The sequence below is a fragment of the Mus pahari genome, chromosome 12, assembly GCF_900095145.1.
Source record: "Mus pahari chromosome 12, PAHARI_EIJ_v1.1, whole genome shotgun sequence".
NCBI classification, from domain to species: Eukaryota; Metazoa; Chordata; class Mammalia; order Rodentia; family Muridae; genus Mus; species Mus pahari.
In genome coordinates this window covers 40,149,023-40,176,731 of record NC_034601.1, presented here as the reverse complement: position 1 = coordinate 40,176,731, position 27,709 = coordinate 40,149,023, and the positions used below count along the sequence as shown (strand labels likewise).

The following is a 27,709-nucleotide window of genomic DNA, read 5'->3' as shown; positions in this document are numbered from 1 at the left end:
ACCCAGGGACACTTGACCATTTCCCCCATGGCAGCCATAACTCAGTGCTATGGTGAGTACTATTGAACTATTGTATATATATATATATATATATATTTGAGTCAGCTTCTCTTGTAGCCCAGGCTGATGTCCTGAGTGCTTTACAATGGCTAAGTATTGCTCAGAGATAGAAAATGCTATTTCAAACACAGAGAAACTTTTGGTGTTGACCCAGGCCTCTATTTTGTGTAAAATGCAACTAACCATACACTAGGTTGTAGCCAGTGCTTAACAGGTATAATGACCTAAATAAATTATGAATAAATAAATGATTGCAAGACCTGATCTTGTGAGTCTCTCTGAGGCTGGCATTTTTCTTTGTAACAACATTTTTAAAAGGCAATGCCAATATGTCACTGTCTCCTTTTAATGTACGTGTATGTGTTATGAATTCAAATCGGATGAGATTTCTACTTTGTCATGCAATAACCACAGTATTAAGATGTTCTCCTTATTATTACAGAAAATAAGGAGTGACCAACATACCTCGCTATGATTTAAAAATTATAAATGTTTTCAATTTGCATTAACACTTATGATTAAATCTACATTTAATGGCATTCATATTTACTCTAGTGGCATAGAAAACTATTATGTGCTTACTGCATATGGATTTTGAAGTATAATTGCATTGTCAACCATGTTCCAGTCAGCATTAGCAAGATCTTTGTCAAATTTGAGTGCCATGGCTGTAGATTTGGTTAGCTCTTGAAAGTGTTGGAATGTATAATAAACCGATTTAAATTTTGTTGATGTGACATCACGAAGACCTTAGGGCAAAGAGCACATTGTACAAACAACAGAAAGACATGATTTTCATATGAGTTATAAAATATCCTTTTTTTCTTTATTTACCAACACTAACCATTTGTGTGTGTGTGTGTGTGTGTGTGTGTGTGTGTGTGTGCACGCGCGCATGTGTGCAGGTACACTTCTCTTGTGTGGTTGTATGTAGAGACCACAGATTGGCATTTACATGCTTTTTTTTCAATCACGTCCTCTTCTGAGTTTTTGAGGCAGGGCCTCTCACTGAACCTGGAGCTGGCTGGGCTACAGTGGCTGGTCAGTGAGCAGGATCCTGGAATATGCTTACATATGTCTCCCCGTGCTAGCGTTATAGGTTTATAGGTGTATGTCAGCACATCTGGGTTTTTGGGGAAGGGGGATGGGTTCTAGGGATCCAGACTCACACCTTTATACTTAAGCAGGATATACTTTATCCACTGATCCATCTTCCAGCCCTGCCGTTAAGTATGTTTCTGTTTAAACACTAAAGATTCTACATATACTCTTTAACAGCAAGAATGCTTGTAGTTCAAGGTTTTTATACTTGCAGACTCCTTTTAAGATCGAGAAGTAAGAGCAATAGTGAGTATTTATTGAATGCTTACTATGTGTTAGGGAAAGGTGACTTAGCATTTTGTATTCACTAGTCTTTATCTATCCATCTATTTTATTTATCTATCTATATTTATTTATTTTCGGGGTGAGTCTTTTCTCCCAGTTTTCTAAGCAAGGAAGCAGTACTATTTGCAACTTGATGGGTTTTTTTTTGTTTTTGTTTTTGTTTTTATTTTTTTTTCCTCTTTTGGGCTTATGCTACTGTGGCCTTGAGCTTACAAAATGTCTAACCTTCATCTTCCACATATGGGAGGGAGCACAGCCTCATAGGATTAGAACTTATGTTAAGACTCTCATTTCTCAGACATTCACACTGAAGTTCTTGAAATGCAGTGTCCATAGTCGTATGGGCAAATAAGCCTGTCAGATGAATTACTTGCCTTATTCCCTGAGGGTCACATCCATCTACTGTTCTCTGTCCTTGAACACACAGTCTCTAGTTTCCTCAGGAAAGCAGCACCTGTCATCGTCTTTATTTTATTTTGCACATAGCTTATTTACTTTAGTGTATCTGTGAATCTCACAAATTCACTTGACTTAGTCACAGCTTGTTTTTCGTTATTCCAGTGTGAATTCTGACAGCTTAGATGTCTTACCTGCCTTCAGAATGTAATACTTTTTACAATAATGTCTACTATCTAGAACATTCTTACCAAAACGTTTTCTGAATAACTGAATGAACTTATACCATCCTTTAACTATACTAGGATAACATAAAAATCTTTTAAAATAAGTCTATTAGTCTGAATGATTTATGCATTTTATATACCGATTCAATTTCCTCTTCAACTGGAAAACACTGTAACTTGTATTTAGGTGGATATTTTCTTATCAGCGCTTTTTAGAGTATTTGGAATAATTTTTTCTCTCTCACCATAGTAAAGAGTGGGGCTTACCTAGTTTAGTAACTGCCATTGGCAAAATAAATCTATTGACAATCAGGGTAATTACACATACTGACACTCCATGAAATAGTATCTAGAATTAAAAAAAAATACATTAAGTAAGTATTCAGAAAATTTATTGCAATGTATTCTGTAGTATAAATCGAACTAGGTTGTTATATGCTAGCAAATGATTGTAGCAAGTAAGGAAATTGGATACCAGGCATGAAAGAAATGGTATGGTGACTCACTATATTCTTGCACACATGCATCTTCAGACATGTTTTTTTGTTTGTTTGGAGTTTTTTTGTTTTTTTTGTTTTTGTTTGTTTTTAAAGCAGTTTCAGGACTGTGACTTCCCTCTTGGGATCTGCAAAGTTCTTTGTAATAATTTCACCTTAACATTCAATAAAGGGAGAAACATTCTAGTATGTTCAGTTAGGGTATTACTTAGACATCCTTGCCTGGCAAATGGCTTTGCTTTCTAGAATTATTAAAGGTAAGCTTATAGAGTGACTCAAGGAAATAGAGCCAATTTTCATCTAACTATCTCCTCAAATGAACAGATTCTAGAATGAATAAGTAAAAACAATCGAGAATATGTCTTGCAACAGCTGCTGTTTAAAATGACTTATAGTTTTTAATTCATCATCATCTGAAACCCATTAGACCTGGGAAGGAGGCTGAGTGTCTCTAGCTGGTAGGGGGATGAAAATTATTTGATTTTCCTGGCCAGTCCTGCCTGCAGGCTAGAGTCCTTGTCTCTTGGCTCTCCCTATAGGGGAGTTAACAACTCTTGGATTGAACAGACCACAAACCGAGAACCCTCCCACCCAAACCCCACACCCTAGGGGAAGCTTGCTCTACAAAATCAACGCTCTACAAAATACGAGAACATAGCTTTCCTTACCTGAGATCTTTCCCTCTCGGAACCGAGAGAAATGTCCGAGTAGGCGAGCAGGAGAGCCATATTTATGTTCGGCGTTCCTTTCATTTCGCTCCAGACCATGATGAACGCCCAGCGCCAGCTGAACCCGTGACCAAGTCGAGACAAGATGGGGCTCATTAGCAGAAAGACCAAAAGTCTGGAAAACAAGACGAGTTTTAAAGTTACTTTTGTTGTAGACGCGTCTTTCTATTTTATTCTACCTTATTCCCGGCGAGCCATCTTTTTTACACACTGTTGTGGCTCCAAAGGAAGGTATTGTCTTAGAGGAACACACACACAGAGGATGACTGGCTCTTGTTATGTCTTTGCACTGCTGAGCGCTAGGGTAATTTCACCTCATGTAAGTGGAAAACGAAGGTTAGACCATCGGTAAGCTCAAGGCCACAGTAAGAAGTGGTAAGCAGAAAACTGGGGTGGGGATGGAGCGAGATTTCCTCCCTTTCTTTTGCTCTGAAGATTTTCATCTTGCTCATTTCATCTGTATTGTTCAGTTCTCTTCCACCCCCGTGTCATTCCTGCTATACCAATTTTGTATGATCACTTGGGATAAATATTTGCAAGTAGTTGGTTGATATCAACAAGCTGACCCATTACGCTAGATGGGAGTAGAATTTTAACTATTTGAGTGACAGATGAGGTTCCAGTTATGGTCTCCTTTCTTAATGTACGTCTCCTTTTGATGCAGACTCTTCTTTCATTTAAGCCTGGAATAAGGGGGCTGCAAACATTACTGGGGGGGGCTTACAAGGAGGGCTTAACTCTAGGTTTTTAAAGACGTGTTTCCATTTCAAGTTTTGAATTCAAAGAAATGATAACCTAATGTTGAGTAAAAATTACAAGATACAATTTCTCCTGTTAGGTAAAGTTTCTAAACTTGTACAAAGATAAAAAAATACCGAGTGAAATATGTCAAATATTGATCGTAGTTGCCTCTTAATTTTAGTAGATTGTGAACTTACTATATTCAGAAATTTTCAAAGTGTTTATGTTGCTCTCAAATTTATTTAAAATCAATCTAACACAACTCCTGGACATTACTTTGCCAACGATGACTTGAGAAGTTTAGATCAACTAACTGTTCAGGCTGAGGTATAAAATCATTTATTTTATAAAACATCCTTGAGATAATTTTCTACACACCTATTTCGCATGGCATTCTTACCTTAAAACAATCAGCGTGAAGTAGATATTTAATGAATAATATACATCAGAAAATGATATGTATAAGTATGTGTGTGCAGGGATTAGAAGTCCAATGAAAGTGAACACCATAAGAAAACCAACAAAGGACAGGCAGTTCCAGAACCTGCATTTTGGAGAAGAATAAAATATAGTCGTAGTTAACTTACATGTTTATTATAAAGCTTATACCTACATGAAACATTATGCAATAACCAATGAAATAAAAGTGAAGGAGGAATTTATCAACACTCAATATATGTTAAAAGTAAATAGTTAAGAAAAGAACACTAATGCAGGTAAACATGGGATTCAAAAGCAATTTAAATTAATTTGTGTAAATTAGTAACTTTCTTTACTGAATCTGAAAGAAATATTTAGGTTGCAGTTATATGTAACATGACGTAACAGAGTAACTGAACACTCAGTCACCATGGTTCATGTAAATTGAAAATACTGATAATAGCAATTCACTTATTAATAAAAATGTAAGTCCTAAAAAAAATCACTAATAATAAAATGTTAACTGATAGAATGTGGTGGTGATAGAAGGCGGTGAATGGCAGAAATTAGTGCAGAAGTGTCAGGATAAAAAAATCACAAGTTTGCCATGAAAATGTCTAAGTTCATAGGTAAAGGAGATAAGAAGCCTTACAGTTGTTACAGTGGCTTAGAGAAGGAGGAATCCAGTCTATGACAAGATGGATGTGAGAGGTACAGGTGATAGCATCGATGACTTGGCTGAGAAGTTACAGAGTTGTGAGAAATGGGGGACCAGAGAGCATGAGAAAGAAGATGGAGGCTAGAGTTGTCTCTCTCTCAGAACAGTAGAGTGAATCCTTTCTAGGTTGTTGAAGAAGGCAGAAGGACTTACCACTATCATCTTAGATTTATACCACCTTTAGGATTAGGCTCTGATGCATGTTATATGTTAAATAGATTCCTGGAATTGAGATTATACAGTAGTTTTTTATATGTCTGTGGAATAAGTGACTCAGGTAAGGCAGTGGGCAGTACATAGGAGGGAAGAAGGTTTGGAAACCAAAAGCCAGAAGAGTTTATGTTTATCAACTGCACTAGGAATAATGGCAATTTGGCTGGAGTCATAAAGATTTAGCAACCAAAATATTAACTAAAAGGGATATGAGTTAGGGGGAAAATATATCCAATGTAAACTCAAGATCTGGTGACCTACTTTGTCTAAAATTATGCATCAATGAATGTTACAGAAAAATTAGTGGCCTATTTTACCTATCACTGTTTTACTCACACCATACAGATACAATTACTGTTGTAACTTCATAGCTTCCAGGGTATAAAACAAAGTCAAAGAAGGAGAGCCACTCACTCGAGGAGAAATGCTTCAACTCCTGGTTTAAAACTTGTAGAATTTAGAAAAAGTCCTATGGTGGCCAGAGTAAATATTCCAGACATTCCAACTAGTTCACCTAATTTTAGAATGAACAACAACAACAAAAAAGATCAACTTCAATAGTAACATGATCTCCACTGGGTGCGAAAATGTCAGATATCGTGGCCTTACCAAGAAGTTACCCAACTTAGTTTCGTCTAGAAAACATAACAAGTTATTACTACTGCTCAGAGTTTCTCCTCCTCAGACACACACCCTATTGTGTAGTAAAATATGTGATGTATGTCCTTACACTACTTTGGCTTCATATCATCATCAGTTCAAAGATCTCTCCTATATCCCAGTGAGGCTAAGAATCCTTGACTTACTTACTGTTCCAAAGGAATGCTTGATACACAAATCAAAAGTCAAAAGGGTGACCTGATGAATTCTGCAAATATACCTTCTGTTTGGAAGATAGAACAAGAGGTATCTTTTGTGTTAGATTTAGGTATTGGGGACAACAAAGCCCTCATATGGATCTCCTCCTACTTTTTTTTTTTTAATTTTTGATGCATTTAGTATAGAAACACTGAACAGTATAGAAAACTGTCAGTGTTTTGTTTTGTTTTTTTAAGGAGGTAATATTCTTGTAAAAACTTTAATTATATGGTACAACACAAAGAGAAGATTCATAATCCTGCTCCTAAGACTGTAGATATAACTTTAAAGAATTGTTTTGGGAACTAGGTGTGATGGCGCAAATATGCAATCCCAGCCCTGGGAGGCAAAGGAGGAGGCAGAGGCGGAGGCGCTCCATGAGTTCAAAGCCAGCCTGTCCTGCATAGCATATTCCACATCAGCTAGGTCTATATAGTGAGCCACTGACTCAAAACCAAGACCCAAAACAAAACAACAAAAGTAAAACAATAACTAAAATGACAGATGAAGGGCAATTTTTAAATTGGAGTTTATTTTAGGACAAACATTAACTTTCCCTGGAAAGAAATAATTTGCTAAGCTTTGGACTAAGGGAAGAGAGCCAATTAACAGCCGCTAGCATACACACATGCTCAGTAAATATTTACACTGAAGACAAACAGCAGAAATGAGGCAGGAAAGATGAGGACACTAGGAAACAGAGGGAGCTATTGGATCTTGCAGAATCGTGAGCTATATAGGATGACTTTGTTGTGAGTCTTCCAGAAGTGAGTGTGGATTTAGGCAAAAACTAAGGAGACCGTGAGGAAGGAAATGCTGGTCATTTCATGAGTCCTGAGGTGTTTGAGTTTGCAAAGAAGTTTTGTAGAGTTTGGGAATTTTAAATAACTGAGTCAGAATTCTTTTTAGGAGTGATCTTTGCTCAACAAACTCCCATCCATCTGTCAATACACACAGTCACACTGTGTCACTCTGAAGTGGGCTAGCACAGGATTGCTCAGCAGTACAGGTCTATGAAAGGCTCCCTCTTGATCTAATTAATTAATACACGTTAAAGTATGTCTTCCTCTTCTTTCTTCTTTCTTCTTTCTTCTTTCTTCTTTCTTCTTTCTTCTTCTTCTTCTTCTTCTTCTTCTTCTTCTTCTTCTTCTTCTTCTTCTTCTTCTTCTTCTTCTTCTTCTTTTTCTTCTTCTTCTTCTTCTTCTTCTTCTTTCTTCTTCTTTTTTCTTTTTGTTTTTTCAAGACAGGGTTTCTCAGTGTAGCCTTGGGTATCCTGGAACTCACTCTGTAGACCAGGCTGGCCTTGAATTCAGAAATTCACCTGCCTCTGTCTCCCAAGTGCTGGGATTAAAGGTGTGCACCACCACTGCCTGGCAAAGTATGTGTTCTTAAAGTTAACAAATATTCTGGATATACCACTTTCACTTAAGTTCCTCACACACACATATATTGGGCTCAGTTCTGGGCCACTTTGTCTATTTGATTTCCTTAAGAATTTTGTATTTCAAGAACTACATTTTAACTACTATAGACTTACTAAATGCTTTGACATTTGTCTAGTAGGGAATGTTCTTCACATAAAGTACCTACTTCTAGAATTTCTAAACAGAAGTCTTTCTCCATTGTAATTTGCTCAAATCCTGTAGATCTCAGTAACCTTTGCATTTTTCTTTGTAAGCCCAGGCTCCTTAAGTTTACATCTTAATAGTTTATAAATTTTTGTCAATGTAAAATCATCAGAATTTCCAGATATGGAGGGCTTAGATCAGGGTTTCTCAACCTCTGGGTCGCAACCCCTTTTTTGTGGAGTCATAGATCAGATATCCTGCATATCAGATATGTACACCACAATTTACAATAGTAGCAAAATTGCAGTTATGAAATACCAACAAAAATAATTTTATGGCTGGGGGTCACCAGAGCATGGGAAACTGTATTAGAGCGTTGCAACATTAGGCCGCTTGAGAACCACTGTCTCGGCAAATTATATGCAGTCTGTTCTGATGAGTAAGTTTCTTTCTATGTCATGTATGCTAAGCATGTAACTAATATTTATACTCATAGTTTTTCTACAATTGGTTATGAATCTCTTTCTTTAGAAATGGCCCAATAAAGTATGATTACAATTGTGGTTCTGTCCAATTCTTCTTTGTTTTATAATAGTATTGGCTTTCTATACCTGGGTACATTGTTCTCTGTGTACAGGTGTTCACATTTTCATGTTTTTGATATACTATTTGAACAAAAGTATTCCACTTGAAAAAATTCACAAATTTTTATCTGTTCACAAATAGTTATCTGTTCTTTGATGGTGTTTTTACATCTACCCCTTCTATATAATTTAATGTAAAGCATGAGCCCTCCTCCTACTTACAAACATAGAAGATGAGGTATAGAACTGAGAAGATGAGAGTGATGTGGTTGACATCATCACCAAAGATGGTGGCCATCCATAACTGAATCACTTTTGTAAGTATGATTCCAGTAATGAAGCTTTCAACAATATACGACCAAGCTGTAGACATGACCTTATGGGCTACAAGAAAATAGAGACATGAAAACTGTTCATAGAACTCACTTGGTCTTCATGTTAAATGATGTTCTACTCAAATTTTCATTCTGTCATGGTTAAAATTAGCTCTGTTAAAATGAACATCAGAGTACAAGTATCCCTTCAAGGTACCAAGTTTACTGGACTATATTTTAGTTCTGTTTGTAGTTTCTTAAGGACCCTTCCTTAAGGACCCTATAGCTGAATTACTTTATAACAATGGTCCATAGGAGTGCCTATTCTTCACATAGTCACCAACATTTATTAAGTTTTTTATTTTTAATTAATTTTTTCTAAGTACATGAAAATAACCCACTTATTATATGTCATGCTACTTGCATGGAGGGTTTGTAGGGAAAAAAGTGGAGGATATAATATATCATAATCTCAAAGATAAAAGAAATAATTCTTAAAACATCATTCCTTTATTATTTTATGGAAGTATGTTTTGTCTACATCTATATCTGTGCACCATGTGTTTACCTAGTACCTGAGTTTGTCAGAAGAGGGTGTTGTCTCTCTTGGAACTAGAGTTACAACTGGTTGTGAACCAACATGTGGGTGCTGGGAACAAGACCTTGGTCCTCTGGCAGTGTTCTTAGCCAGTGAGCTAACCATACAGCCTTATATCCAGTATTTTTTGTTGTTGTTGTTTTTACAAATGTCAGTAGAATAGGATTCAGTAGAGGTGATATCTTATTGTGTGCCTTGTTTGTATTTCCATGATAATTGATGACATTTATGGCTGATGCATATCGTATCAGTCCCTCAAAGTGTCCCTTTATGATGGATAGACTTTAACCTTCTGCAACCTAAAGCCCAAATCAGTATTTAATCACATGCATTATTCATAATACAGAATTACTTGGCAGAGGAATACAAATTAAATAAAACATTGTCTCTGCCCAGTCAAACTCTTATTTATTTATTTATTTATTTATTTATTTTTGGTCTGTCACCTGACAGACTAGTAACTTTTCATTCATTGTTGGATAGTGTGTTTGTCATATTTTCCTGAAGGCAATTCCTCATTGTATATTTTTACATGGAATGCTTTGTGCTTTTCTGATTTCTTCTTAAGTTCCAAAGACAGTTTTCCCTCCATTTTATTGTTTTATTGTTGCTGATGAGTTTTCTTTGGCTTGCCCATGTCTTCATTTGTAGGAAGACAGTCTCAGTTAGCCCAAGCTGGCAGTGAATTCAACATGTAGCTAAGGTTTCTAACGCCTGCTCCTCCCGCCTCAACCTCCCATGTGCTGGCTAATTGTGGGAAGTGAATCTGGAGATGGTGCTCTGGTGTGGCTAAAGGCAAGGAAGAGGGTTCCTTTATAAGTCTTGTCTGTAAATATCCATTAGTAGGTGGGGTATCATCAATAATGCTGAGGTGGTTTGGATTCTTTCCCACCTGGAATCACTCTCATAGATAAAAGGAAGGAAGGAATCTTCCATCGGTCCAGTAGAAAGAGGAATATCTCCGGGGATAGCTAGAGTATGACAGGAGAATTCTGGGGATGGCCCTATATGCACTTGAGTTCTAAACATGCAGCTTAGTCCAGTACCACTTACCACTGGAAAAGTAGACAATGAGGGCTGGAGAGATGGCTCAGCAGTTAAGAGCACTGATTTTCTTCTAGAGGACCTGTGTTCCATTCCCAGTACCTACATGGAAGCTCACAACTGTCTGTAACCCTAGTTCTAGGGGACCTGATACTGTCACACAGACATGCATGCAGGGAAAACACCAATGTACATAAAATGAAAATAAGTAAATTATATATAAAAAGAGGAGGTTATGGTTTGCGAACCATGAAGGAATGGAGACAGCCTTCATAATACAAACTGCTCCAGCTCACTGGGTCTGACTGAGGCCCTCTGTAGTTTTATTGAGTGTAGGATGAAGTGGTTTGAATGAGAATGGCCCCCAGTAGGCTCAAACATTTGAATGTTTACTCAGTAACGAGCTACCATGACCTGGGCGTATGGTCATTGGGTAATGCACAAATGCCAATGTAATGAAAGGCAGCTACTGCCTAATCTTCTAAGCTATTTTGTTGATTTGTCTTTTGTTGGGGTACACAAAAGAAAACAAAACAACAGCAGCAGCAACAAGAAGATCCCATCATCTCATTGTTTGGACACAAATGAACCCACGGGAAGTTTCACCCCAGCCCACAGCAGAGTCACTGCAACGGTGAGACAGCATGCTGCATACAGGTCAAGCCAGCCTGCCAATACTTGCTACTTTCTATAAGCACAATGTGTAATGAGACACAATATTCATGAGCACTTTAAGAAAACAATTCACCTCTTAAGATGTTTGAGAAAAATCCTTACCTAGGGTACGGTTCACATTCTTTGACTTGAACCTGATATGCACGACACCACTATATATAACTAAGGAAATCACTGAGGTCAGTAGGCTCTCTCCATTAATTAAATTTGTGAGGCTTCTAGAAAGACCTAAACATGTTGAAGAAGATAAAGCTGCATCAATATTAAAGAATAAAACTGTATTAGCATGCATTAACCATGGGTTCTCATCTTCTCCACACTCTTCTTCCAGGTCCCTGCCTTTTGTGGATTTCTTCAATCCAGCAGTTTTCTACCCAAAAGACACACATTTTTATGACACGGAGAATCCAATGCTGGACCTATTCTTAGCTATGGATTTGTGTCACCTAAACTATCTGCATGGTGGAAATAAAACAAGTAAATTGATTTATTTACCAACTCTAACACTCTATCATCATAATCAAATACTAAATTGACTATAGCCCATTATGTCTAGGTAATCAACAGAGTTTGCTTTAAGCCACCACATTTGGGGTGTTCATTCGTCAGCAAAATCTACTATTGTATAATTGCTCCAGTTCATAAAATACAACTAGTTGAGCAAACAGGGACTGTTTGAAAATTAGTAACAAATTTGGAGTCAAGGAAGAAAACAAAAACAAACCTCAAGAACACAATGTAAATGTGTGTCCTACATGGGCATGCATTTGACACTGTAGGCAGCTTGGTTTCTTTTAAATAATGAACAACTATATATGACTTATACAAGTACATCATATTTATAGAGTTTAAAAATTCTTAGAGGATATAGACACAGTACAGTCAGTATACTGCTTATATATAAGCTTGAGGACCTGAGCTGGATATCCTGAACCCACGTGAAAAATGTGGCCATCTGCACCAGCAACCCCAGCACTAAGAGAGAGACAGCCAGTTCCGTGGCTCCATGACTGACCAGCCAAGCCAAACTTGTGAGCTTCCATAGTGAAAGACCCTGACTCCAACACAGTGAAAGGAAATCAGGAACATGATTTCTGAAGTTCATCTCAGTTCTCACAGGTACACACCCATGTGTGCCTCAACTGTCCGTACGCATGTGTTCACAAGGCCAAAATCTTGCTTTTCAAGACCAAGCAAAATGCTGCTGATAGAAAGACACCTTTTTGCAAATATTTTTTGAAAGACTCAACTTTAGAAGAACAGCAAAATTCCAAGACTAATAGCAGGATGCCCAGTGTTTATGAGATCAGTCTTCCGAGTAGATCATTGTAATTTTAAAAAGACAAGGAAAAATGCAGAGAAATACTAGAGTACAAGATTCGGAGATTAAAACAGGTCCAGAATTGGATTCTCCACATCATAAAAATGTATATCTTTTGAGCAGAGAATGGCTAGATTGGTGAAATTCACAAAAGGTAGGAACCTGGAGGAAGAAGGTCGAGATGATGACAACCCTTAGTTGATGATGGATTCTGGCTTGCTTTAGTTTGGAGACAGTATTTCCTTTCGTTGCTCAGGCTTCTTCTGCTTTAGTCTCCCATGTTCTAGGATTCTCAGTATGTTCTGCCCAGCTAAGCATATTCTTTTAAAGTCTATTCTGAAGTATAGCACAATGGTAGAACACTTGCCTACCATGCTGCAAAACCTGAATTCCATTCTCAGTATCACCGAATGAATGCATACAACAAAATAAACACATCCTCCCTTTACCATTTTAGTCTCCTAATATTCAAGACTCAGCTTTCCTTTCTTCATGTATTTACACTTGACATGTCTTTCATATTTTATTCCTGTTTGTTAAGAGCATCCCTGTTCCATTTATCTGGTCACAGAGTAGAAATTAAATTGACAAGAATATGAGTGTGTTGTTAGTTTTGTGTGTGTGTGTGTGTGTGTGTGTGTAGGGGAGGTACCCATGATTAGTCCATATTAATAGTTGATCTAAAATAAAATTTCTATTGTCCATCATTAAGAGGTGATTGAATAGGGGAACTGGGTCATTTTTCCTGAATAAAAATCTGTAGTATTTTGCTTTTCTGAGTAATTTAACTTAATATTTTACTTCTATTTCCCCGATGGTCTATTTAATTTCTTTGTTTTCTCCAATAATTTTTTTATTCACTCTACATCCCTTTCACAGCCGCATTCTCTCCTCTCCTCCCAGCCCCACCCTTACAAATCCTTCCCCATATAGCTTCTCAGAGAAGGGAGAGCATCCCTCCCCCCTTTGGGTACCAGCCTACCCTGGTACATCTAGTCCCAGAAGAACTAAGTATACACTCTCCTACTGAAGCCTAACCAAGCAATCCAGCAAGGGGAAGGGGATCCAGTGGCCGGGAACAGAGTCTGAGACAATCTATGCTCTACTTGTTAGGGGTCCCACATGAAGACCAAGCTGCAAGTTTGCTACAAATGTGTAGTCTGTTCTAAATAGTATATACCACAACAATTCTATGATGTGTAATTTTATTGTTTGTTATTCCTCTGGCTTTTGATTAATGTTCTCAGTGACTATAAAGGGCATTTTAAATGACATTATCCTATTGACTGTTTTCAAAGGATAATAAATATTAAGCAAAAGAAAATTGACAACAGTATGTACATCCTAATGTGTCAGTCCAAAATGTTTTGTCAGTGCAAGGGAGATGCTTGTATGACCCTAGTCCATGATGGGAAACTGCTTTTTTTTAGATGCAAGATAAGCTCCTCATTGGTCTTTCCTTCTCTCCTAAGCATCACTTGCAGAATTTGTGCCAGACCTCCATATCTTCCAGCCCCTTACCACACCAGTGCATGCGGTGAAATCCAACTCTGAGAAAGGATCTTAATACGAAGATGAGCTAGCTACAAACTATGTCCAGTATAGGAAAGGAAAAGAGAAGAGAAAGGGGTACTTACCAAGGTCTCTTATGGAGGCTGAAGTAAGCATAGGATCTGAACTTATAAGAACAGCTGAGAATAGTAACCAGGGGACAGTCTTCAAAGATAATTTATTCACAGACTGCAGATACCAAAGTATTAAGGTGTAATTAATCAGAAATCCAGGAATTGTAATTAGTAGTATCTGCAAAGACATTTGGTGATCGATCAGATCTCTTTGCATTCTGTTTTGAAAAGCAGCAGACCAGACAGAGAACTGGCCAGCAGTTCGTTAGCTCACTTTGCTAGAGCAACACCCCCCCCTTCCCACCTAAACAGGAAGTGGTTGAGCATAGGTCTTCTGGGTCGACATGTACCAAAGCTCTCTGCAGTTACTATCCTCCCATCCCCTGTGCCTCCTGGTCAAGTGTCTGAACTCAATGTGCCTGGCTTTAAGTTAAAATGCATTGCTTCTGATGGTGTTTAGGCCATAGCCTCCTATTTGCAAAACTATTTTTGATAGCTTTGCAAGACATATATGCACAGCTTGTGACCAGATGAGTTTTATCTCAATTGCTTTTGTTAACAAAGCCCTCTGAATACTCAGATGTCACTGGGATTTGGGCTATGGTTGCTTCCGTGAGTCTTCCTCTGTGCTTCCACTGTTCCCAGCAGCTGTAGCTTTAGATGATAGTGATTGAAAACGGGACATTGCTCATCCAATTCCTTCTTCCTTGAGACAATACACTTCATCTTCACGTTCTTACAGTTACCAGAGCTAAAATGATAATTGGTATCAAATTTTGCCAGTAGTCAGAATTGTTTATTTTCTCCAACTTTTCCCTGAGGTTTCAATATGCTAGAACACTGCCAATATATGTGTGATGGTTTGTATATGTTTGGCCAGGATAGAGGCACCATTAGGAAGTGTAGCCTTGTTGGAGTAGTTGTGGCTCTGTTGGAGTAGGTGTATCGCTGTGGGCATGGGCTTAAGACCCTCATTCTAGCTGCCTGGAAGTCAGCATTCTGCAAGCTGCCTTCAGATGAAGATGGAGAACTCTCATCTATGCCTGTTTGGATGCTTCCATGCTCCTACCTTGATGATAATGGACTGAACCTCTGAACCTGTAAGCCAGCCCCAATTAAATGTTGGCCTTATAAGTGGTCCCTTGGTCATGGTGTTTGTTCACAGCAGTATAACCCTAACTAAGACAATCTATTTTTTTTTCTTTCTAGATTAACCACCTTGATATACCATACTTTTCTTATCCTCTTTATTTTCTATTTTTGGGATTAAAAACTTAAAAACTGTAAATAATTAACATGGTTAGTGAATGGAGAGTAATATGAAAGCAGAACCATTACCTGCCAAAATAGCTTTTGAAGCATGTATATGTCCATGTCGAAGGCAACGTTAAAGATAATCACTGGTGTGAATATACCAAAGAATATGTCTGGGTCCATCCATTGTATGGCATCTGCATATATCTGGATCTGGTAATATAAAATTGATTATGTACACATATCACATGCCAGAGACCCTTCTCTAGCAACAGGGAAAGAAAGTTTCAGAAAAAAATACAACACAGTTGAAGACTTATTCTGTTGGGTTATACACCACTTTCCATCTGATTGGCAGATGGAAACATGTAACAGAGGAAAGTTGATACACATCCCTGAGCCCTTCTCAGAGAGAGGATAGAGGAAACATATTGACACAGGGAATAAAGATCATATAGCGGATTTGCGGGAACAAAGGAGAATTTTAAGTAAGTGGGTTCTTACACATAAAAATCTATAAATGAATAGATCATCCTATGAATTCCTAGGAGCTATGAAAAAGCCATATTTAATCAACATCTCTAAAAGAATGAGAAGACTAGCTGGTACCAAGATGGAGAAGTTCATGTGAGTAGTGAAATATTTAGGAGCATCTTTCCCAATGTCACTAGACCTCAGCAGGCTCTATTAGGAACACTCATCTGGTTCATCTTTCTTCTGTGGTGTAGTCTACCCCATGTGCATATTTCAGCTGGCCTCCATGACTTTAGCTTATGCTATCAAGGTTTTGAGAACCTGCATAGGATAAAGCTCACACTCCCATAAATGCTGTTCTTCTAAGTCTTTTACCTCTGGCCCAGTTCTCTGAAACCATGGAAGGCTGGCTTACCAGCTCGCAGAGTGCTATCTTAGGCCATAGCTCTTGACACAAGACATCTTCCCTCAGTGGAGATTATGGAAGGACTTAAAGTTGTATTTATGTCAAAGTTGGGGTTAGGTAAGTGAACAGCTCAGTTTTTGTCCTTGCACAGATACACAGACTCTTTTAACATTACTGGCTATATCTGAAAAGTCCATCACTTTCAAAGCAGCTCTTAAACTCACTAAACTGATTGCCTAAAGTATTCATTGGCTAAATACAGCCCTTGGGCTAAATCTGACTCACTGTTCATTTCATATATAGAGTATGAGACAGCTTTACCCTAAATTTCTGGATGAGAGCACTGTTTAATGCATCAGGAACACCCTCTACATTCCCTATAGTAAGTATTCTCCTCTGTCTACATGATCCAAACTGCTCCTAATAGTTGTCACTTCCTTATCTAAATCTCTTTTGTCTTTGTCATTTTCATTTCACGGAATAGGCACAGTTTATATTTTTTTTATATATCTTATCTTATGCCCCTTTTAAGGATAAGCACGGCTTATAGAAAATGTATTAAAAAAAGAAAAGAAAATGTATAAAACATTTTTTAACTGAGGTAACAATATTGGCTCTCTATCAGAATTATCTTATTATCAGAATTATCTTACTACCAGAATCCTATGATAGAAACTCCATGCTACCTTCCTGGTCAAGTTCTTGTCTAGGAATTCTGATTTATCCTTAGTAGTTGTACACATATTCACTTCCAACAACCTTTGTGCCTTCAGACTGTGGGCTATGTTCTTTCAGTGTGGTTTATTATTATTATTATTATTATTATTATTATTATTATTATTATTATTATTACAAGCATTCTTTGCTTGTTTAAGTGGAAGATTAGGTTTTTGGTTTTTTTTCCAAAAATTCTTTAGCCTTCTTTGCATTTATGCAACTCTTAGCTATAATGTTGATATTCATTTATTATACATACCTGGGTAGATGCAAAACTCAGAATTTCAAAACAGCATCCAATTAAAAATAGTATCACAGGAAGAGGAATTGGAAAATCTTTCAGATGCATGTTCAAAAATGCTGTAAAAAGTATACTTGTTACTGATAGACAATACAAAATCTGTACTCATTACGGATAGACAAGGTAATGTTATATTTACTGATGTTTACTATTATATGTTATGTGACTTCTAAATATCAAGTAAGTAGAGTAGTATATACTAGTAATTACTGTTTACATGTAATGAAGACCTTTGTTCATGCTTAAAGACACAAAACCAATGCTGACGTTAGCTGATTGGATTCCTGCTTTGTAACTTTTATGATAGATTGTATTTCTTTAGAGACTTTAGTTAAGTCTTGCTAGAAACCATGGGTTCTTGGATAACTTGCAATAGTTTTTATAACCACGATCATGGTTGTAAACCAAATTATGTTGGCTCTCCAGTACAAGGATAATTAATTAATGGAAATTCCTGTCTTAGGAACAATGCAATGATAACCTGGCTATAATTTGTCCAACAGAAACAAGAAAACCACAGTAAGTTGTAACTTCCTGCTTTTATGTGCCATTTTTGTGAAAAGGCAGCACCTAACCCACTGTTAATCATCAGTACATTTTCTTCCATTTACTTTTTCCTGGTTCTTTTAGTATAATTTTTATACAGGTCAAAGAAAGTAAAGAAAAACACCATTTTCAGTTTCTTCTTCTTCTTCTTCTTCTTCTTCTTCTTCTTCTTCTTCTTCTTCTTCTTCTTCTTCTTCTTCTTCTTCTTCTTCTTCTATCTCTCCTTCTCCTTCTACTTCCTTCTCCTCCTCCTCTTTCTCATCTTCCTCCTCCCCTCCCCCTTCTCCTCTTCTTTCTCCTCCTCCTTCTCCTCTTCTTTTTCTTCCNCCTTNTCCTCNTCCTCNTCNTCCTCCTCCTCCTCCTCCTCCTCCTCCTCTTCTTCTTCCTTCTCTATTTATAAAGGGTAAATGTAGGTTTATCATTTAGGTAGTATTTCTAGAAGTTTCTATTCAGAACTTTGATTCTTCTATCTCCTTCAATTACTCTAGTTACTGAAAGCTGAGTCTGACCTAGTAGTAACTGTTCTGTAAGTGCTTTAACCTGAGAGAGGTGAAGGACCCTAATGACAGATATGAGACATCTCTTCCCAGAGATAGGTACTGTTTAATTCTTTCAGCTGAGCATATTACATTAAATGTATGAAACTAGGTATAAAATTCTAATTTCCTACCACTGTTACTTTCTTTAATTCTATATATCACTTACAAGATGTATCTATAGACTAGATTGAGAAGGGATGGGCCTTAGCTTACCTCCAACTGTACAGATCAATGATAGTATCAGGATGATTTCAGGGAGGTCCTGGGGAGTGCTCAGAAACACACTTTTGAGAACTTCCAGCCATACATTAGTCAGTTTGATACTGTGGGATGCAGTTAAATTTTCAGAAATTTCTTCCATTCCCATGTTAAATTGCAGTCTGCCTCAAACTCTATGTGTCTCCGAAAAACTCACAGAGGATCAAAGGGGATAGGCCTTTTCTTCTTGGTGTCTCCTAATGCTTTTCTAAAAGAGAAGAAAATCACATATTTCTTCTTTAAGTATCTCAAGTCCTCACTCATGGCCCATAAACATTAGGAATGCAATTCCTTTCTGTGACACTTCCTACTGGAATGAAATGTAAACTGCAGAATCCCAGGTGATAGGAGCTAGCCAGAGATGCTCTGTATCCATTCTCAGCCCTGAATGCTACCTAGCCATTGCACCATTTTGAACCTGTTCAACTACCCAAAAGACTCCTTCACAGAACCCTTTTCTCTCCATTGAGACCACGAGCAAGTTATCCAGTTGTCTGAGGCAGTGAAAGAACCTTTTGACTTCCATGTTAATTTTAACCAGACTATAATTACTAGACCATTGATAACAGCAACCAGGGCTTTCTTTATCCCATGTGGAACACTATTAGTCCCTGAGTCTGATAAGAGTTTAAAACAATGAACATTAGCCATATCCAGAGAACATATCTCTTCCCAAGGTAAGACAGTCTTATATCAGAGGTCTTTATTTGCCTTCAAGAGTTCTTATCTTGTGGGGTGGGCAAGGACTCCTCAAGCCCAGGTTGACCTCAAATATAACTATATTTGTGTGTGTGTGTAAGAGAGAGAGAGAGAGAGAGAGAGTGTGTGTGTGTGTGTGTGTGTGTGTAATTATGTGTATATATACTCTTATGGTTACAACAATATTTTGAAAAACAAATTAAATAAATATGTTCTTATGTTTAACTTTAAAATTATAAATGTGTGAACAGTAAAATCACCCACACGAGTCTCTCCCAGGGGATTTTCTATGCTTTCTTTAAACCAATGAACTCGTTCCCTTTTAATGATGCTGCATCCTGCTTTCTTAGTGTTACTGTATCATTAGCATCAATAAGACTTGTACACAGGATTTATAGTGACTGCATCACATGAGCACAAACTCCATGCTCAGGTTGCCTGGACATAAAGGTATGTCTGGCTTCTCTCTGTAGTTGGAAAGCCTGTTTACTCGAACTCCATTGACTTGTTTTCAAATTTGTTTAATTTCCCAGCCCATGTCACTCAGCTCTCTGAATTTCCCATCCCCTGGGGAGCTATACTGGCACTGAGTAGTGTGCCCAGAGATCACCTACAAGGCCCCGGGTGATTTTTTTTTGGGGGGGGGGTTGGTTTTTTGAGACAGGGTTTCTCTGTGTAGCCCTGGCTGTCCTGGAACTCTGTAGACCAGGCTGGCCTTGAACTCAGAAATCTGCCTGCCTCTGTCTCTCAAGTGCTGGGATTAAAGGCATGCACCACTGCTTATCCCAGGTGATTTTAATATGTAGCTATTTAACAACTGCTGTAATTGTCCCGGTTCAAAGGAAACTGTCTCTCAGTTTTTCAGCCTCAAAGCTTAGCACTGATTTTGATTAGGTTTGTGACAAAGATGCCTACAATCATAAATACATGTGTAGTTAGCAGGTATTACTATTCATAGCAGTTAGGGTAATGACCATGGAGCACCTTGGTAAAATGATGCTGCAGAGAACTTCTTATGGTATTTACACTTTGAGAGATTTTGGAAAAGGTCTATGGGATGAGGATTTCCTATAATTTGGGTGTGTCGGGGACAATAGTGTTATTTGGTATCTCAATAAATCTTACCTATAGTGAGAGCAAGTCTGAGTAAATGAAACTGTGATGTCATTTACAAAGAGCTTGCTGTTAAGTGAGAGCGGGGGATGTATGGAGTCACAGGGCTCACACAAGTATCTTGTATCTGTTTCAATTAGTTGTTTTATTAATTAACTGAGTAATTTTTGAGACAGGGTCTCACTGTATACATCTAGCTGGCCTCAAACTCATAGATAGTTAGATGATGCCTTCCTCTGCCTCTCAAGATCTGGAATGAAAGTTATGTGACATCACACCTGGCCATTTCATGTGTAAACTTGATGCTCTGTGGGACTATTTGTGTCCAGTAGAACAACTTGCCCCAGCTAAGAGCACATCAGTCAGGCTACCTGAACATTGATCCCTAACCATAAAGATCAGGCCAGATTCTAGAGTTAGAGTGTGTGTGTGTGTGTGTGTGTGTGTGTGTGTGTTCAACAAAGATTATATTTTTCAATGTATTCTTAATGTAACAAGAGCTCAAGATAGGGCTACAAGTCTTGCTTCATATGCACAAAGCCTTGGGTTCAATCCTTGGCATAGCTTAAACAGACCAAGGTGACACATACCTGTAATCCCAGCACTCAGGAGACAGAGGCAGGAGAATCAAAAGTTCAAGATCATCATTGGCCAAATTCAGAGACAGACTGGGTTATACAAGAGCCTACTTCAAAAGTGAAAAAGACAAAACCAAACGAGAGCTTGAGATTGATCTGGAAACAGAGCAAAAGCATTGAGTAAGACGCCCCATCTCAGCAGCAACACAGATCGCCTGGAAAGCTGAAAAGGAAGAAGTATCCTGATGCCCGGTTACTACCCCCAGAGGTGAACGTGACTGATCAAGAGTGCATCCTGGGGCATGGGAACTATACAAGTCACATTTTGACCCTCCCTGCCTGCTTTCAGCATTTAAAACAGCAGGGGGGGTTCTCTAGTTCTGAACTGCAGATTGGAACACATAGTCCCATAAACACTTCTCTCATTTCTCAAATTACTTTAATACATTTAACTCTAGTAAACCAGCTCCAGAAAATTATATAATTACCCCAAGTTTTGATTATTGCTGACATTTAGGGATACCTCAGATTAAGTTCAACAGAAACTTTTAATGTAGTGTTTATGGTGTAGTAAATACTTAGGCTGCAAACTTTGCAACTTTTACTAAACATATACCAAATAGCCTTTTCCCAAAAAATGTTTCATCATAAATTAGCTTGTAAACACTAATAGTACTATTCTTTAGTATTTTAAAGATATATGTACAAAAGCTACAGGAAAAACAACTAGATTAAAAATGCCATCAAAACTTCTGCAGAGTAATCCAGCTTTGTATGTTTAGAAATTTATGAGTTTAAGTCTCATTATGAGAAAAATAATGATTTCCCTGTATAGTTTCAGACAATTCTTCACCAAGGAAATGTTTTGGTTTTGTTTGACTGGAGATATATTGATGTCTGCCCTCTCAGAAATGGCATGTTGATTACCCTTAGTGGCCAGCCAACCAAAGCTCAGAGAGATTCCCTTTCTCATAGCATGAAATTTACATTCATTCACTTTGCTCCTGAAAACCTTTTTTTCCCATTACCATCTTGTAAGAGTCCAGAGATGGAACTATCTCAAATAGTGTGCAATGGACTCCCTACTCATTGGAACAAGCTATGAAGTGCAAGCCTCACAATTTCACAACAGGGGGTGGATACAACTGAGGGTCTCCATGTCTGCTTAGTGAACTCTGAGACATTTAACAGCCTTCCGACTCACTGACCCTGACTAGGGAGGGAGTTCTACTCAGTGGTGCTGGGAACTCATGATGAACAACCCGTGCTTACAATCCTCTACCTCACTTTCTCTTAGGGCATGACTACTTGCTACCTCATCAATGGGAAGTCAGTATCCACATGGCGGTGAGTAGTTTCTCAAGACTGATATAAAAAGTTGAAAGGTGGAAGGGCGAGACAGTAATTCACCATGAGGCAACTGATCTTATGGAGAGTCTTTGGTTGTGATGAGTAAGGCTCAAGGACCTAAATGGAGGAGTCAACTCTAAAGCTAAATGCGGTGGCTTCCTTTGATTGTCCAACGTAGACCAAGTAACAGTTGGAAAGGTCAATTTCCAGAAAGAGAAACAACAGAAGGGCTCACCATCGGGGCACAGGAGTGTCCTGGAGAATGTGAGAAATGGAGGCCAGAAACTTCCTCTTACTCCAGAACTGTTCAAAACCAACTGCAACCTCACTGACAGTTACTTGTTCCAAGCCCCGCCCCTGTTATGTGCCTACTGGCTGGAGGTTCCTAACTCCTGATTTGATTGGCTCATAGAAACAGCATCCATTTTCTGTGTATTAAAGGCATTGAAAAAAATTTAAAGATGTGCTTATTTAGAAAAATAGTAAAGGATTGAGAAAAGAATCCTCCAGTTAAATGTATGATTTACATTAAATGTAAGTACAGTAAATGTAATCCAGTAAATATATTATGTACATTTAAGCTGTGGTATAGTGAGAGTCTGGCCATGAACACATGGACAGTGTTTTCTCTGAATTCAAGTAAGAGAAAGTCTTCTGGATAGTGTGAGGTTATAGATATTTTGAAAGCAGAATTTATGGTTGCTGGATTTGAAACTTTGGGTTGAGAACCTGGTTCTGGGAACAGAAGAATGCAATCAAGACACATGGGGTGTAGTCAGTCCCTAAGTGGTTCGCTGCTGCAAAATCCCTCAGAGCAGCTTCCAGCCCCTCCTTCCCGCCCTAGCCCAGCCCACAGTGGTGGGAAGATGCTTCAGCAGGAGCTGTCCAAGATGGCAGCACCACAACTCCCCAGGCCTCTGCGGTTGTCACAGACAGAGAGCAAGCAGGAGAGAGTTACATTGTCATCTTGCCTGTGTGAGAAACCTTCCTAGCCTTATACTGCCTGACTGCTCCAAAGGACAGAGATCATTGAAGGGAATTATCTCCACAAGTTAACAGTGTAAATCCGTTTTCGCAAATGGTCAAAGAAGCCATGAAAGGATTTTAAAACTGATATACTACTTATAAAGTTTTAATTGAATGAAAGTTAAGAGTATCTCAACTAAGCATTTGCATGGAAATTATAAGGATTGAATGCCTTTCTTATATTAAAAATCGAATTAAGGGAAACTTGGCCCGAGTGAGGCGCGGGCTGTGGGACTGCCACGTGCCCATCGTCAGAGCGCCAGGTCGGCCTTCGACTACAAGTTCCTGGAGAAGCCCAAGCTGTGGCTGCTGTTCCCATTGTGTGGGAAACCCATGCGCGAGCCTGTGCAGCTGTCTACCTGAGGCCACCGCTTCTGCGACACCCGCCTGCAGGAGTTACTCAGTGAAGGAGTCTTCCAATGCCAGGATCAACTTCCTCTGGGCTATGCCAAGATCTACCCAGACCCGGCCTGGAGGTTCAGGCTTGTCTATACGCAGCATCCACAGTGAGAAGGGTTGCCGCTGGAGTGGGCCACTTTGTCATCTACAGGACCACTTGAATACCTGAAGCTTCAATGTAGTCCCCTGCCCGAATCGCTGCCTGGCCAAGCTGAGCCTGCTTAAGCTGCCCACACACCTGCAGCAAGACTGCTCTAAACACAGCCTCCAGTGTGATTTTTTGTGTGTGTGCGTTTGTGAATTCAGTGAGGGACGGGGGGGGGGGGCTACGAGAGTTACGAGGGCTTGGGCCCCCAAGAGAATGTGTACTGTGAGAGCAAGTGTGGGGACCGCATGATGAGGCGACTTGTTGGTCCAGCATGCTACTTCTGAGTGCCCCAAACGCATCCAGTCTTGTGTCTACTGTACCAAGGAGTTTTTTTTACGACACCATCCAGAGCCACCAGTACCAATGCCCACACCTGCCTGTTCCCTGCCCCAACCAATGTGGAGTGGGCATTGTGCCCACCCATCTGAAGGATAGCTGCAGCATTACCGTTGTGTTCTGCCCTTTCAAATAGTCTGGCTACAAGCACGGGTGCCCTAAGCTGGCAATGGGATGTCACGTGGAGGAGAGTGTAAAGCCACATCTGGCTATGATGTGTGCCCTGGTGAGCCAGCAGCAGCAAGGGCTGGGGGAGCTGCGGGGAGAGCTGGAGGAGCTATCCATAGGCAGCGATGGAGTGCTCATCTGGAAAACTGGCAGCTATGGGCCTCTTCCACAAGACACTAAAGCCAAGACTAACCTGGAATGCTTCAGCCCAGCCTTCTGTACACATAAGTAAGGCTACAAGCTGCAGGTGTCTGCATCCCTTAATGGCAACGGCAGTGGTGAGGGCGCACACATCTCCATTGACATTCGTGTGTTGTCAGGCGCCTTTGACAATCTCCTTGAGTGGCCATTTGCACACCTGGGTCACCTTCTCTCCCTGCTGGATCAGAGTGACCCAGGTTTGGCTAAGCCACAACATGTCACTGAGACCTTCCACCCTGATCCAAACCGGAAGAACTTCCAGAAGCCTGGCACCTGGCAAAGCTCCTTGGATGAGAGTTTTCTGAGCTTTGGTTACCCTAAATTCATTTCCCACCAGGACATCCAAAAACGAAATTACATTCAGGACGATGCGGTTTTCATCCGTGCCTCTGTCGAACTCTCCCTACCACCACCAGCATCCCTACCCCTCAGGTGCCTCCAATTGGTGCTTCAGCCCTGGCCCCTGGGGGGAGCAGGTCTCAGGGTTATCAAGGGCTGGAAACGTGATCCCAGGGCCTGTCTCCCCTCATGGGCAGGGCAGACATGCTTTGGTGCCAGCCACATTCTACTTGGACTGAGGTGCCTGCTCAGGTGCTATGTCCCAAGAACCATAGAGGGGGTGGGAGGTATTGGCAAAAGGAGGGGTAGTTAGAAGAATCTGCCTTGAAATTAACTTCTCTTTCCATTCACACCATGGTGTCCTCTCTGGTTATTTATTTCTCTAGTGTTAGGAGGGCACAACAGGGCAACTCTAATTTTTTAAATAAATCCTGAACTAGATTTATATATAAAAAGATAGAATTAAATTATTAAATGAAATAATAGTATTTAAATTTGTGAAAAGATTATTGATTTTGACAGATGATCATTGCATGGGTCTTATCAAGACAATTCCTTTCAAGTGGACCATGTTGTCTGACCATATTCGCCTCCCATAACCTCTCCTTTCTCCCACTTTTTCTTCTCTTCCTTTGGAGTCTCACTATTCTTTCCTGCTCACTGACTCCTGCTTTCTAGTTATGCCTAGTAATGCATACATATGGTTTACACATCTATACTAAATCTAAGATACACGAATAGAGGAAAACTTGCTATCTATCATTCTGAGGCTGGCTTATTTTGATTCTAGGTGGATGGAATGTTTCATCCATCTTCCAGCAAAATACTTCTTTAGCTATTAGTTTCAATGCTACTCTTCCCAAATCAGACAGGCTGAGAGCAATTAATGAGGTAATGAGTAACTTTTCTTTGGTGGGGAAAAAGTAGGAGGAAATTATACTCTCAGTTGAAAGTTCAGCTGGGAAGCAAGATACCGTGACTGTTAGTGAAGAACTCCATGCACAGATTCGATGGACTTTTTTCTTCATTACATTCTCTATCTCTTAATGCTTCCTCTCTGTGCACAAGAATCAGGTAACTCTATTTTCTTTTACATATACTTAGCTGGAAGTCAATGGCAAACAAACACACAAATACTACCTTGCAGGCCATTTACTGTCACTCAAGTAGTTAAGAGGGGCGTGGGCTTGGTTCTGTGGACTTATCATAGATGTATATTACTCTCACAGCTAGCAAGTCACGTAGTGTGAATATATTTAAAATAATGACTAGAGAAAGTGTGTGTGTAGGGGGGGAGGGTGTGAATGAAGGTGGGCACACAGCTTCTGAGGTGTGCACACCTTGCTGAAACTGGAGAGTTTCCTGTAATATATGTCTGTTCTGTGTAACTTTAAAGGCAGCATATCTGCTAGACAGAATCTCTTCACACAACACGTGTCTGCTTCTTGGAATTATGACTCTGTTCACAGTTGAGCAGCATTACATATGTTTTAAAGCTGAGACCGACTTGTCTCAAGACTCTTCGTGTTCATTAAGGTGTTTTTGTTATATATAAATAATCTGCTCTCTGGATTTGTCTATCATTGCAAGCTGACCTAATCTGAGAATTTATGCAATATCATCCTATTATTTTCTGTTCGTACTGAGTGACTGAATAGAGAACATTAAAACCATCAGTTTGCTTCATGTCAAGGTGATTATATACATCTATGACGAACCTTTAAGAGTTGGGGTTAATGATCTATACAGGTGGCTCCGTGGTTAAGAGTCAAGAGCAAATAATACTCTTTTGGAGGACCCCTGTTCTAATTGGAAGAACCCACACCACCAGGCTCACAATCACCTGCCAATCAAGCTCCAGGGGACCCAAAGACCCCTTATCTTCTGTTGGTCCCTGCACTCAAGAGCACATATCTCTACAGCAAGCTAATTAAAAACCTAGAATATAATCTTGAAAAAAATATTTTAGGAGATGAAGCAAAAAACATGATCAACCCAAAGAGGGGCAGACAGACACTATGGCTGATGCCAAGAAATGCTTGCTGACAGGAGCCTGGTATAACTGTCTCCTGAGAGACTCTGTCAGAGCCTGACCAATATAGATGCAGATGCTCACAGCCAACCATCGGATTGACCATGGGGACCCTAATGGAGGAGTGAGTTAGGGAAGGACTGAAGGAGCTGAATGGACTTGCAACCCCATAGGAAGAACAACAATATCAACCAACCAGACCCCCCCAGAGCTCACAGAGACTAAATTAACCAAGCAAAGAGTACACATGGAGGGACCCATGGCTCCTGCTACATATGTAGCAGAGGATGGCCCTACATGGAATCAATGGAATTTGAGGCCCTTGGTTCTGTGGAAGCTTGATGCCCCCGTGTAGGGAAATGCTAGGGCAGTGAGGCAGGAGTGGGTGAGTGGGTGAAGGAGCACCCTCAAGCAGAGGGGAGAGGATACAAGGTTTGTGGAGGGGAAACCAGGAAGGGGGATAGCATTTTAAAATGTAAATAAATAAAAAACCAGTTTAAAAAAAAGAAAAAACAAGGGGGAAAAGGAGAGACTGAGTTTAATAATAAAGTTTTTTATTAGCATGAGGGCAGCCCCAGGTTCAACCCCTAGCAACAGTAAAGAATAAGTTAGTAAATAAAATGCATAATGAGAAAGATCTCTATCATGGTATAGCTCCGACTGTAAAGAGAAAGGGAACCTGGGAACAAATGCTGGCGAGGGACTATGCAGTATAGAGACTGTCATGGATCTGTGATGGCAGCTTGATTGTTTTTTCCTTCCTTCCTTCCTTCTTTCCTTCCTTCCTTCCTTCCTTCCTTCCTTCCTTCCTTCCTTCCTTCCTTCTCCTCCTCCTCCTCCTCCTCCTCCTCC

At 39.4% G+C, this 27,709-nt stretch overlaps 2 protein-coding genes and 1 pseudogene across 5 annotated transcripts in view; 2 read left to right on the top strand and 1 right to left on the bottom strand.

The window, feature by feature from the left end:
• Positions 1 to 22,560, bottom strand: part of Slc9c1 (solute carrier family 9 member C1) — a 67,486-nt gene extending 44,926 nt beyond the window's left edge. Inside the window, exons 1-12 of one of the 4 annotated variants that reach the window (XM_021209712.1) lie at positions 22,444 to 22,560; positions 18,424 to 18,676; positions 17,084 to 17,184; positions 15,312 to 15,440; positions 13,986 to 14,151; positions 11,130 to 11,255; positions 8,619 to 8,780; positions 5,801 to 5,900; positions 4,436 to 4,579; positions 3,235 to 3,409; positions 2,337 to 2,418; positions 643 to 809 (exon numbers count right to left, since the gene is read on the bottom strand). In XM_021209712.1, coding sequence (XP_021065371.1) covers positions 643 to 809; positions 2,337 to 2,418; positions 3,235 to 3,409; positions 4,436 to 4,579; positions 5,801 to 5,900; positions 8,619 to 8,780; positions 11,130 to 11,255; positions 13,986 to 14,151; positions 15,312 to 15,440; positions 17,084 to 17,184; positions 18,424 to 18,577 — 1,506 coding nt within the window. In that variant the 5' untranslated portion in view covers positions 18,578 to 18,676; positions 22,444 to 22,560. Of the gene's footprint in view, positions 1 to 642; positions 810 to 2,336; positions 2,419 to 3,234; positions 3,410 to 4,435; positions 4,580 to 5,800; positions 5,901 to 8,618; positions 8,781 to 11,129; positions 11,256 to 11,366; positions 11,483 to 13,985; positions 14,152 to 15,311; positions 15,441 to 17,083; positions 17,185 to 18,423; positions 18,677 to 22,439 lie in introns of those variants that run through there. The other 3 variants (XM_021209711.1, XM_021209714.1, XM_021209713.1) reach the window with 3 other exon arrangements.
• On the top strand, positions 20,143 to 25,138 carry LOC110329422 (annotated as a pseudogene).
• Positions 25,139 to 25,748: 610 nt separating this feature from the next.
• The window catches only part of LOC110330169 (OX-2 membrane glycoprotein-like), a 15,920-nt gene continuing 13,959 nt past the window's right edge, over positions 25,749 to 27,709 (top strand). The window contains exon 1 of the mRNA XM_021210130.2: positions 25,749 to 25,899. Coding sequence (XP_021065789.1) covers positions 25,836 to 25,899 — 64 coding nt within the window. The 5' untranslated portion in view covers positions 25,749 to 25,835. The remainder of the gene's footprint in view (positions 25,900 to 27,709) is intronic.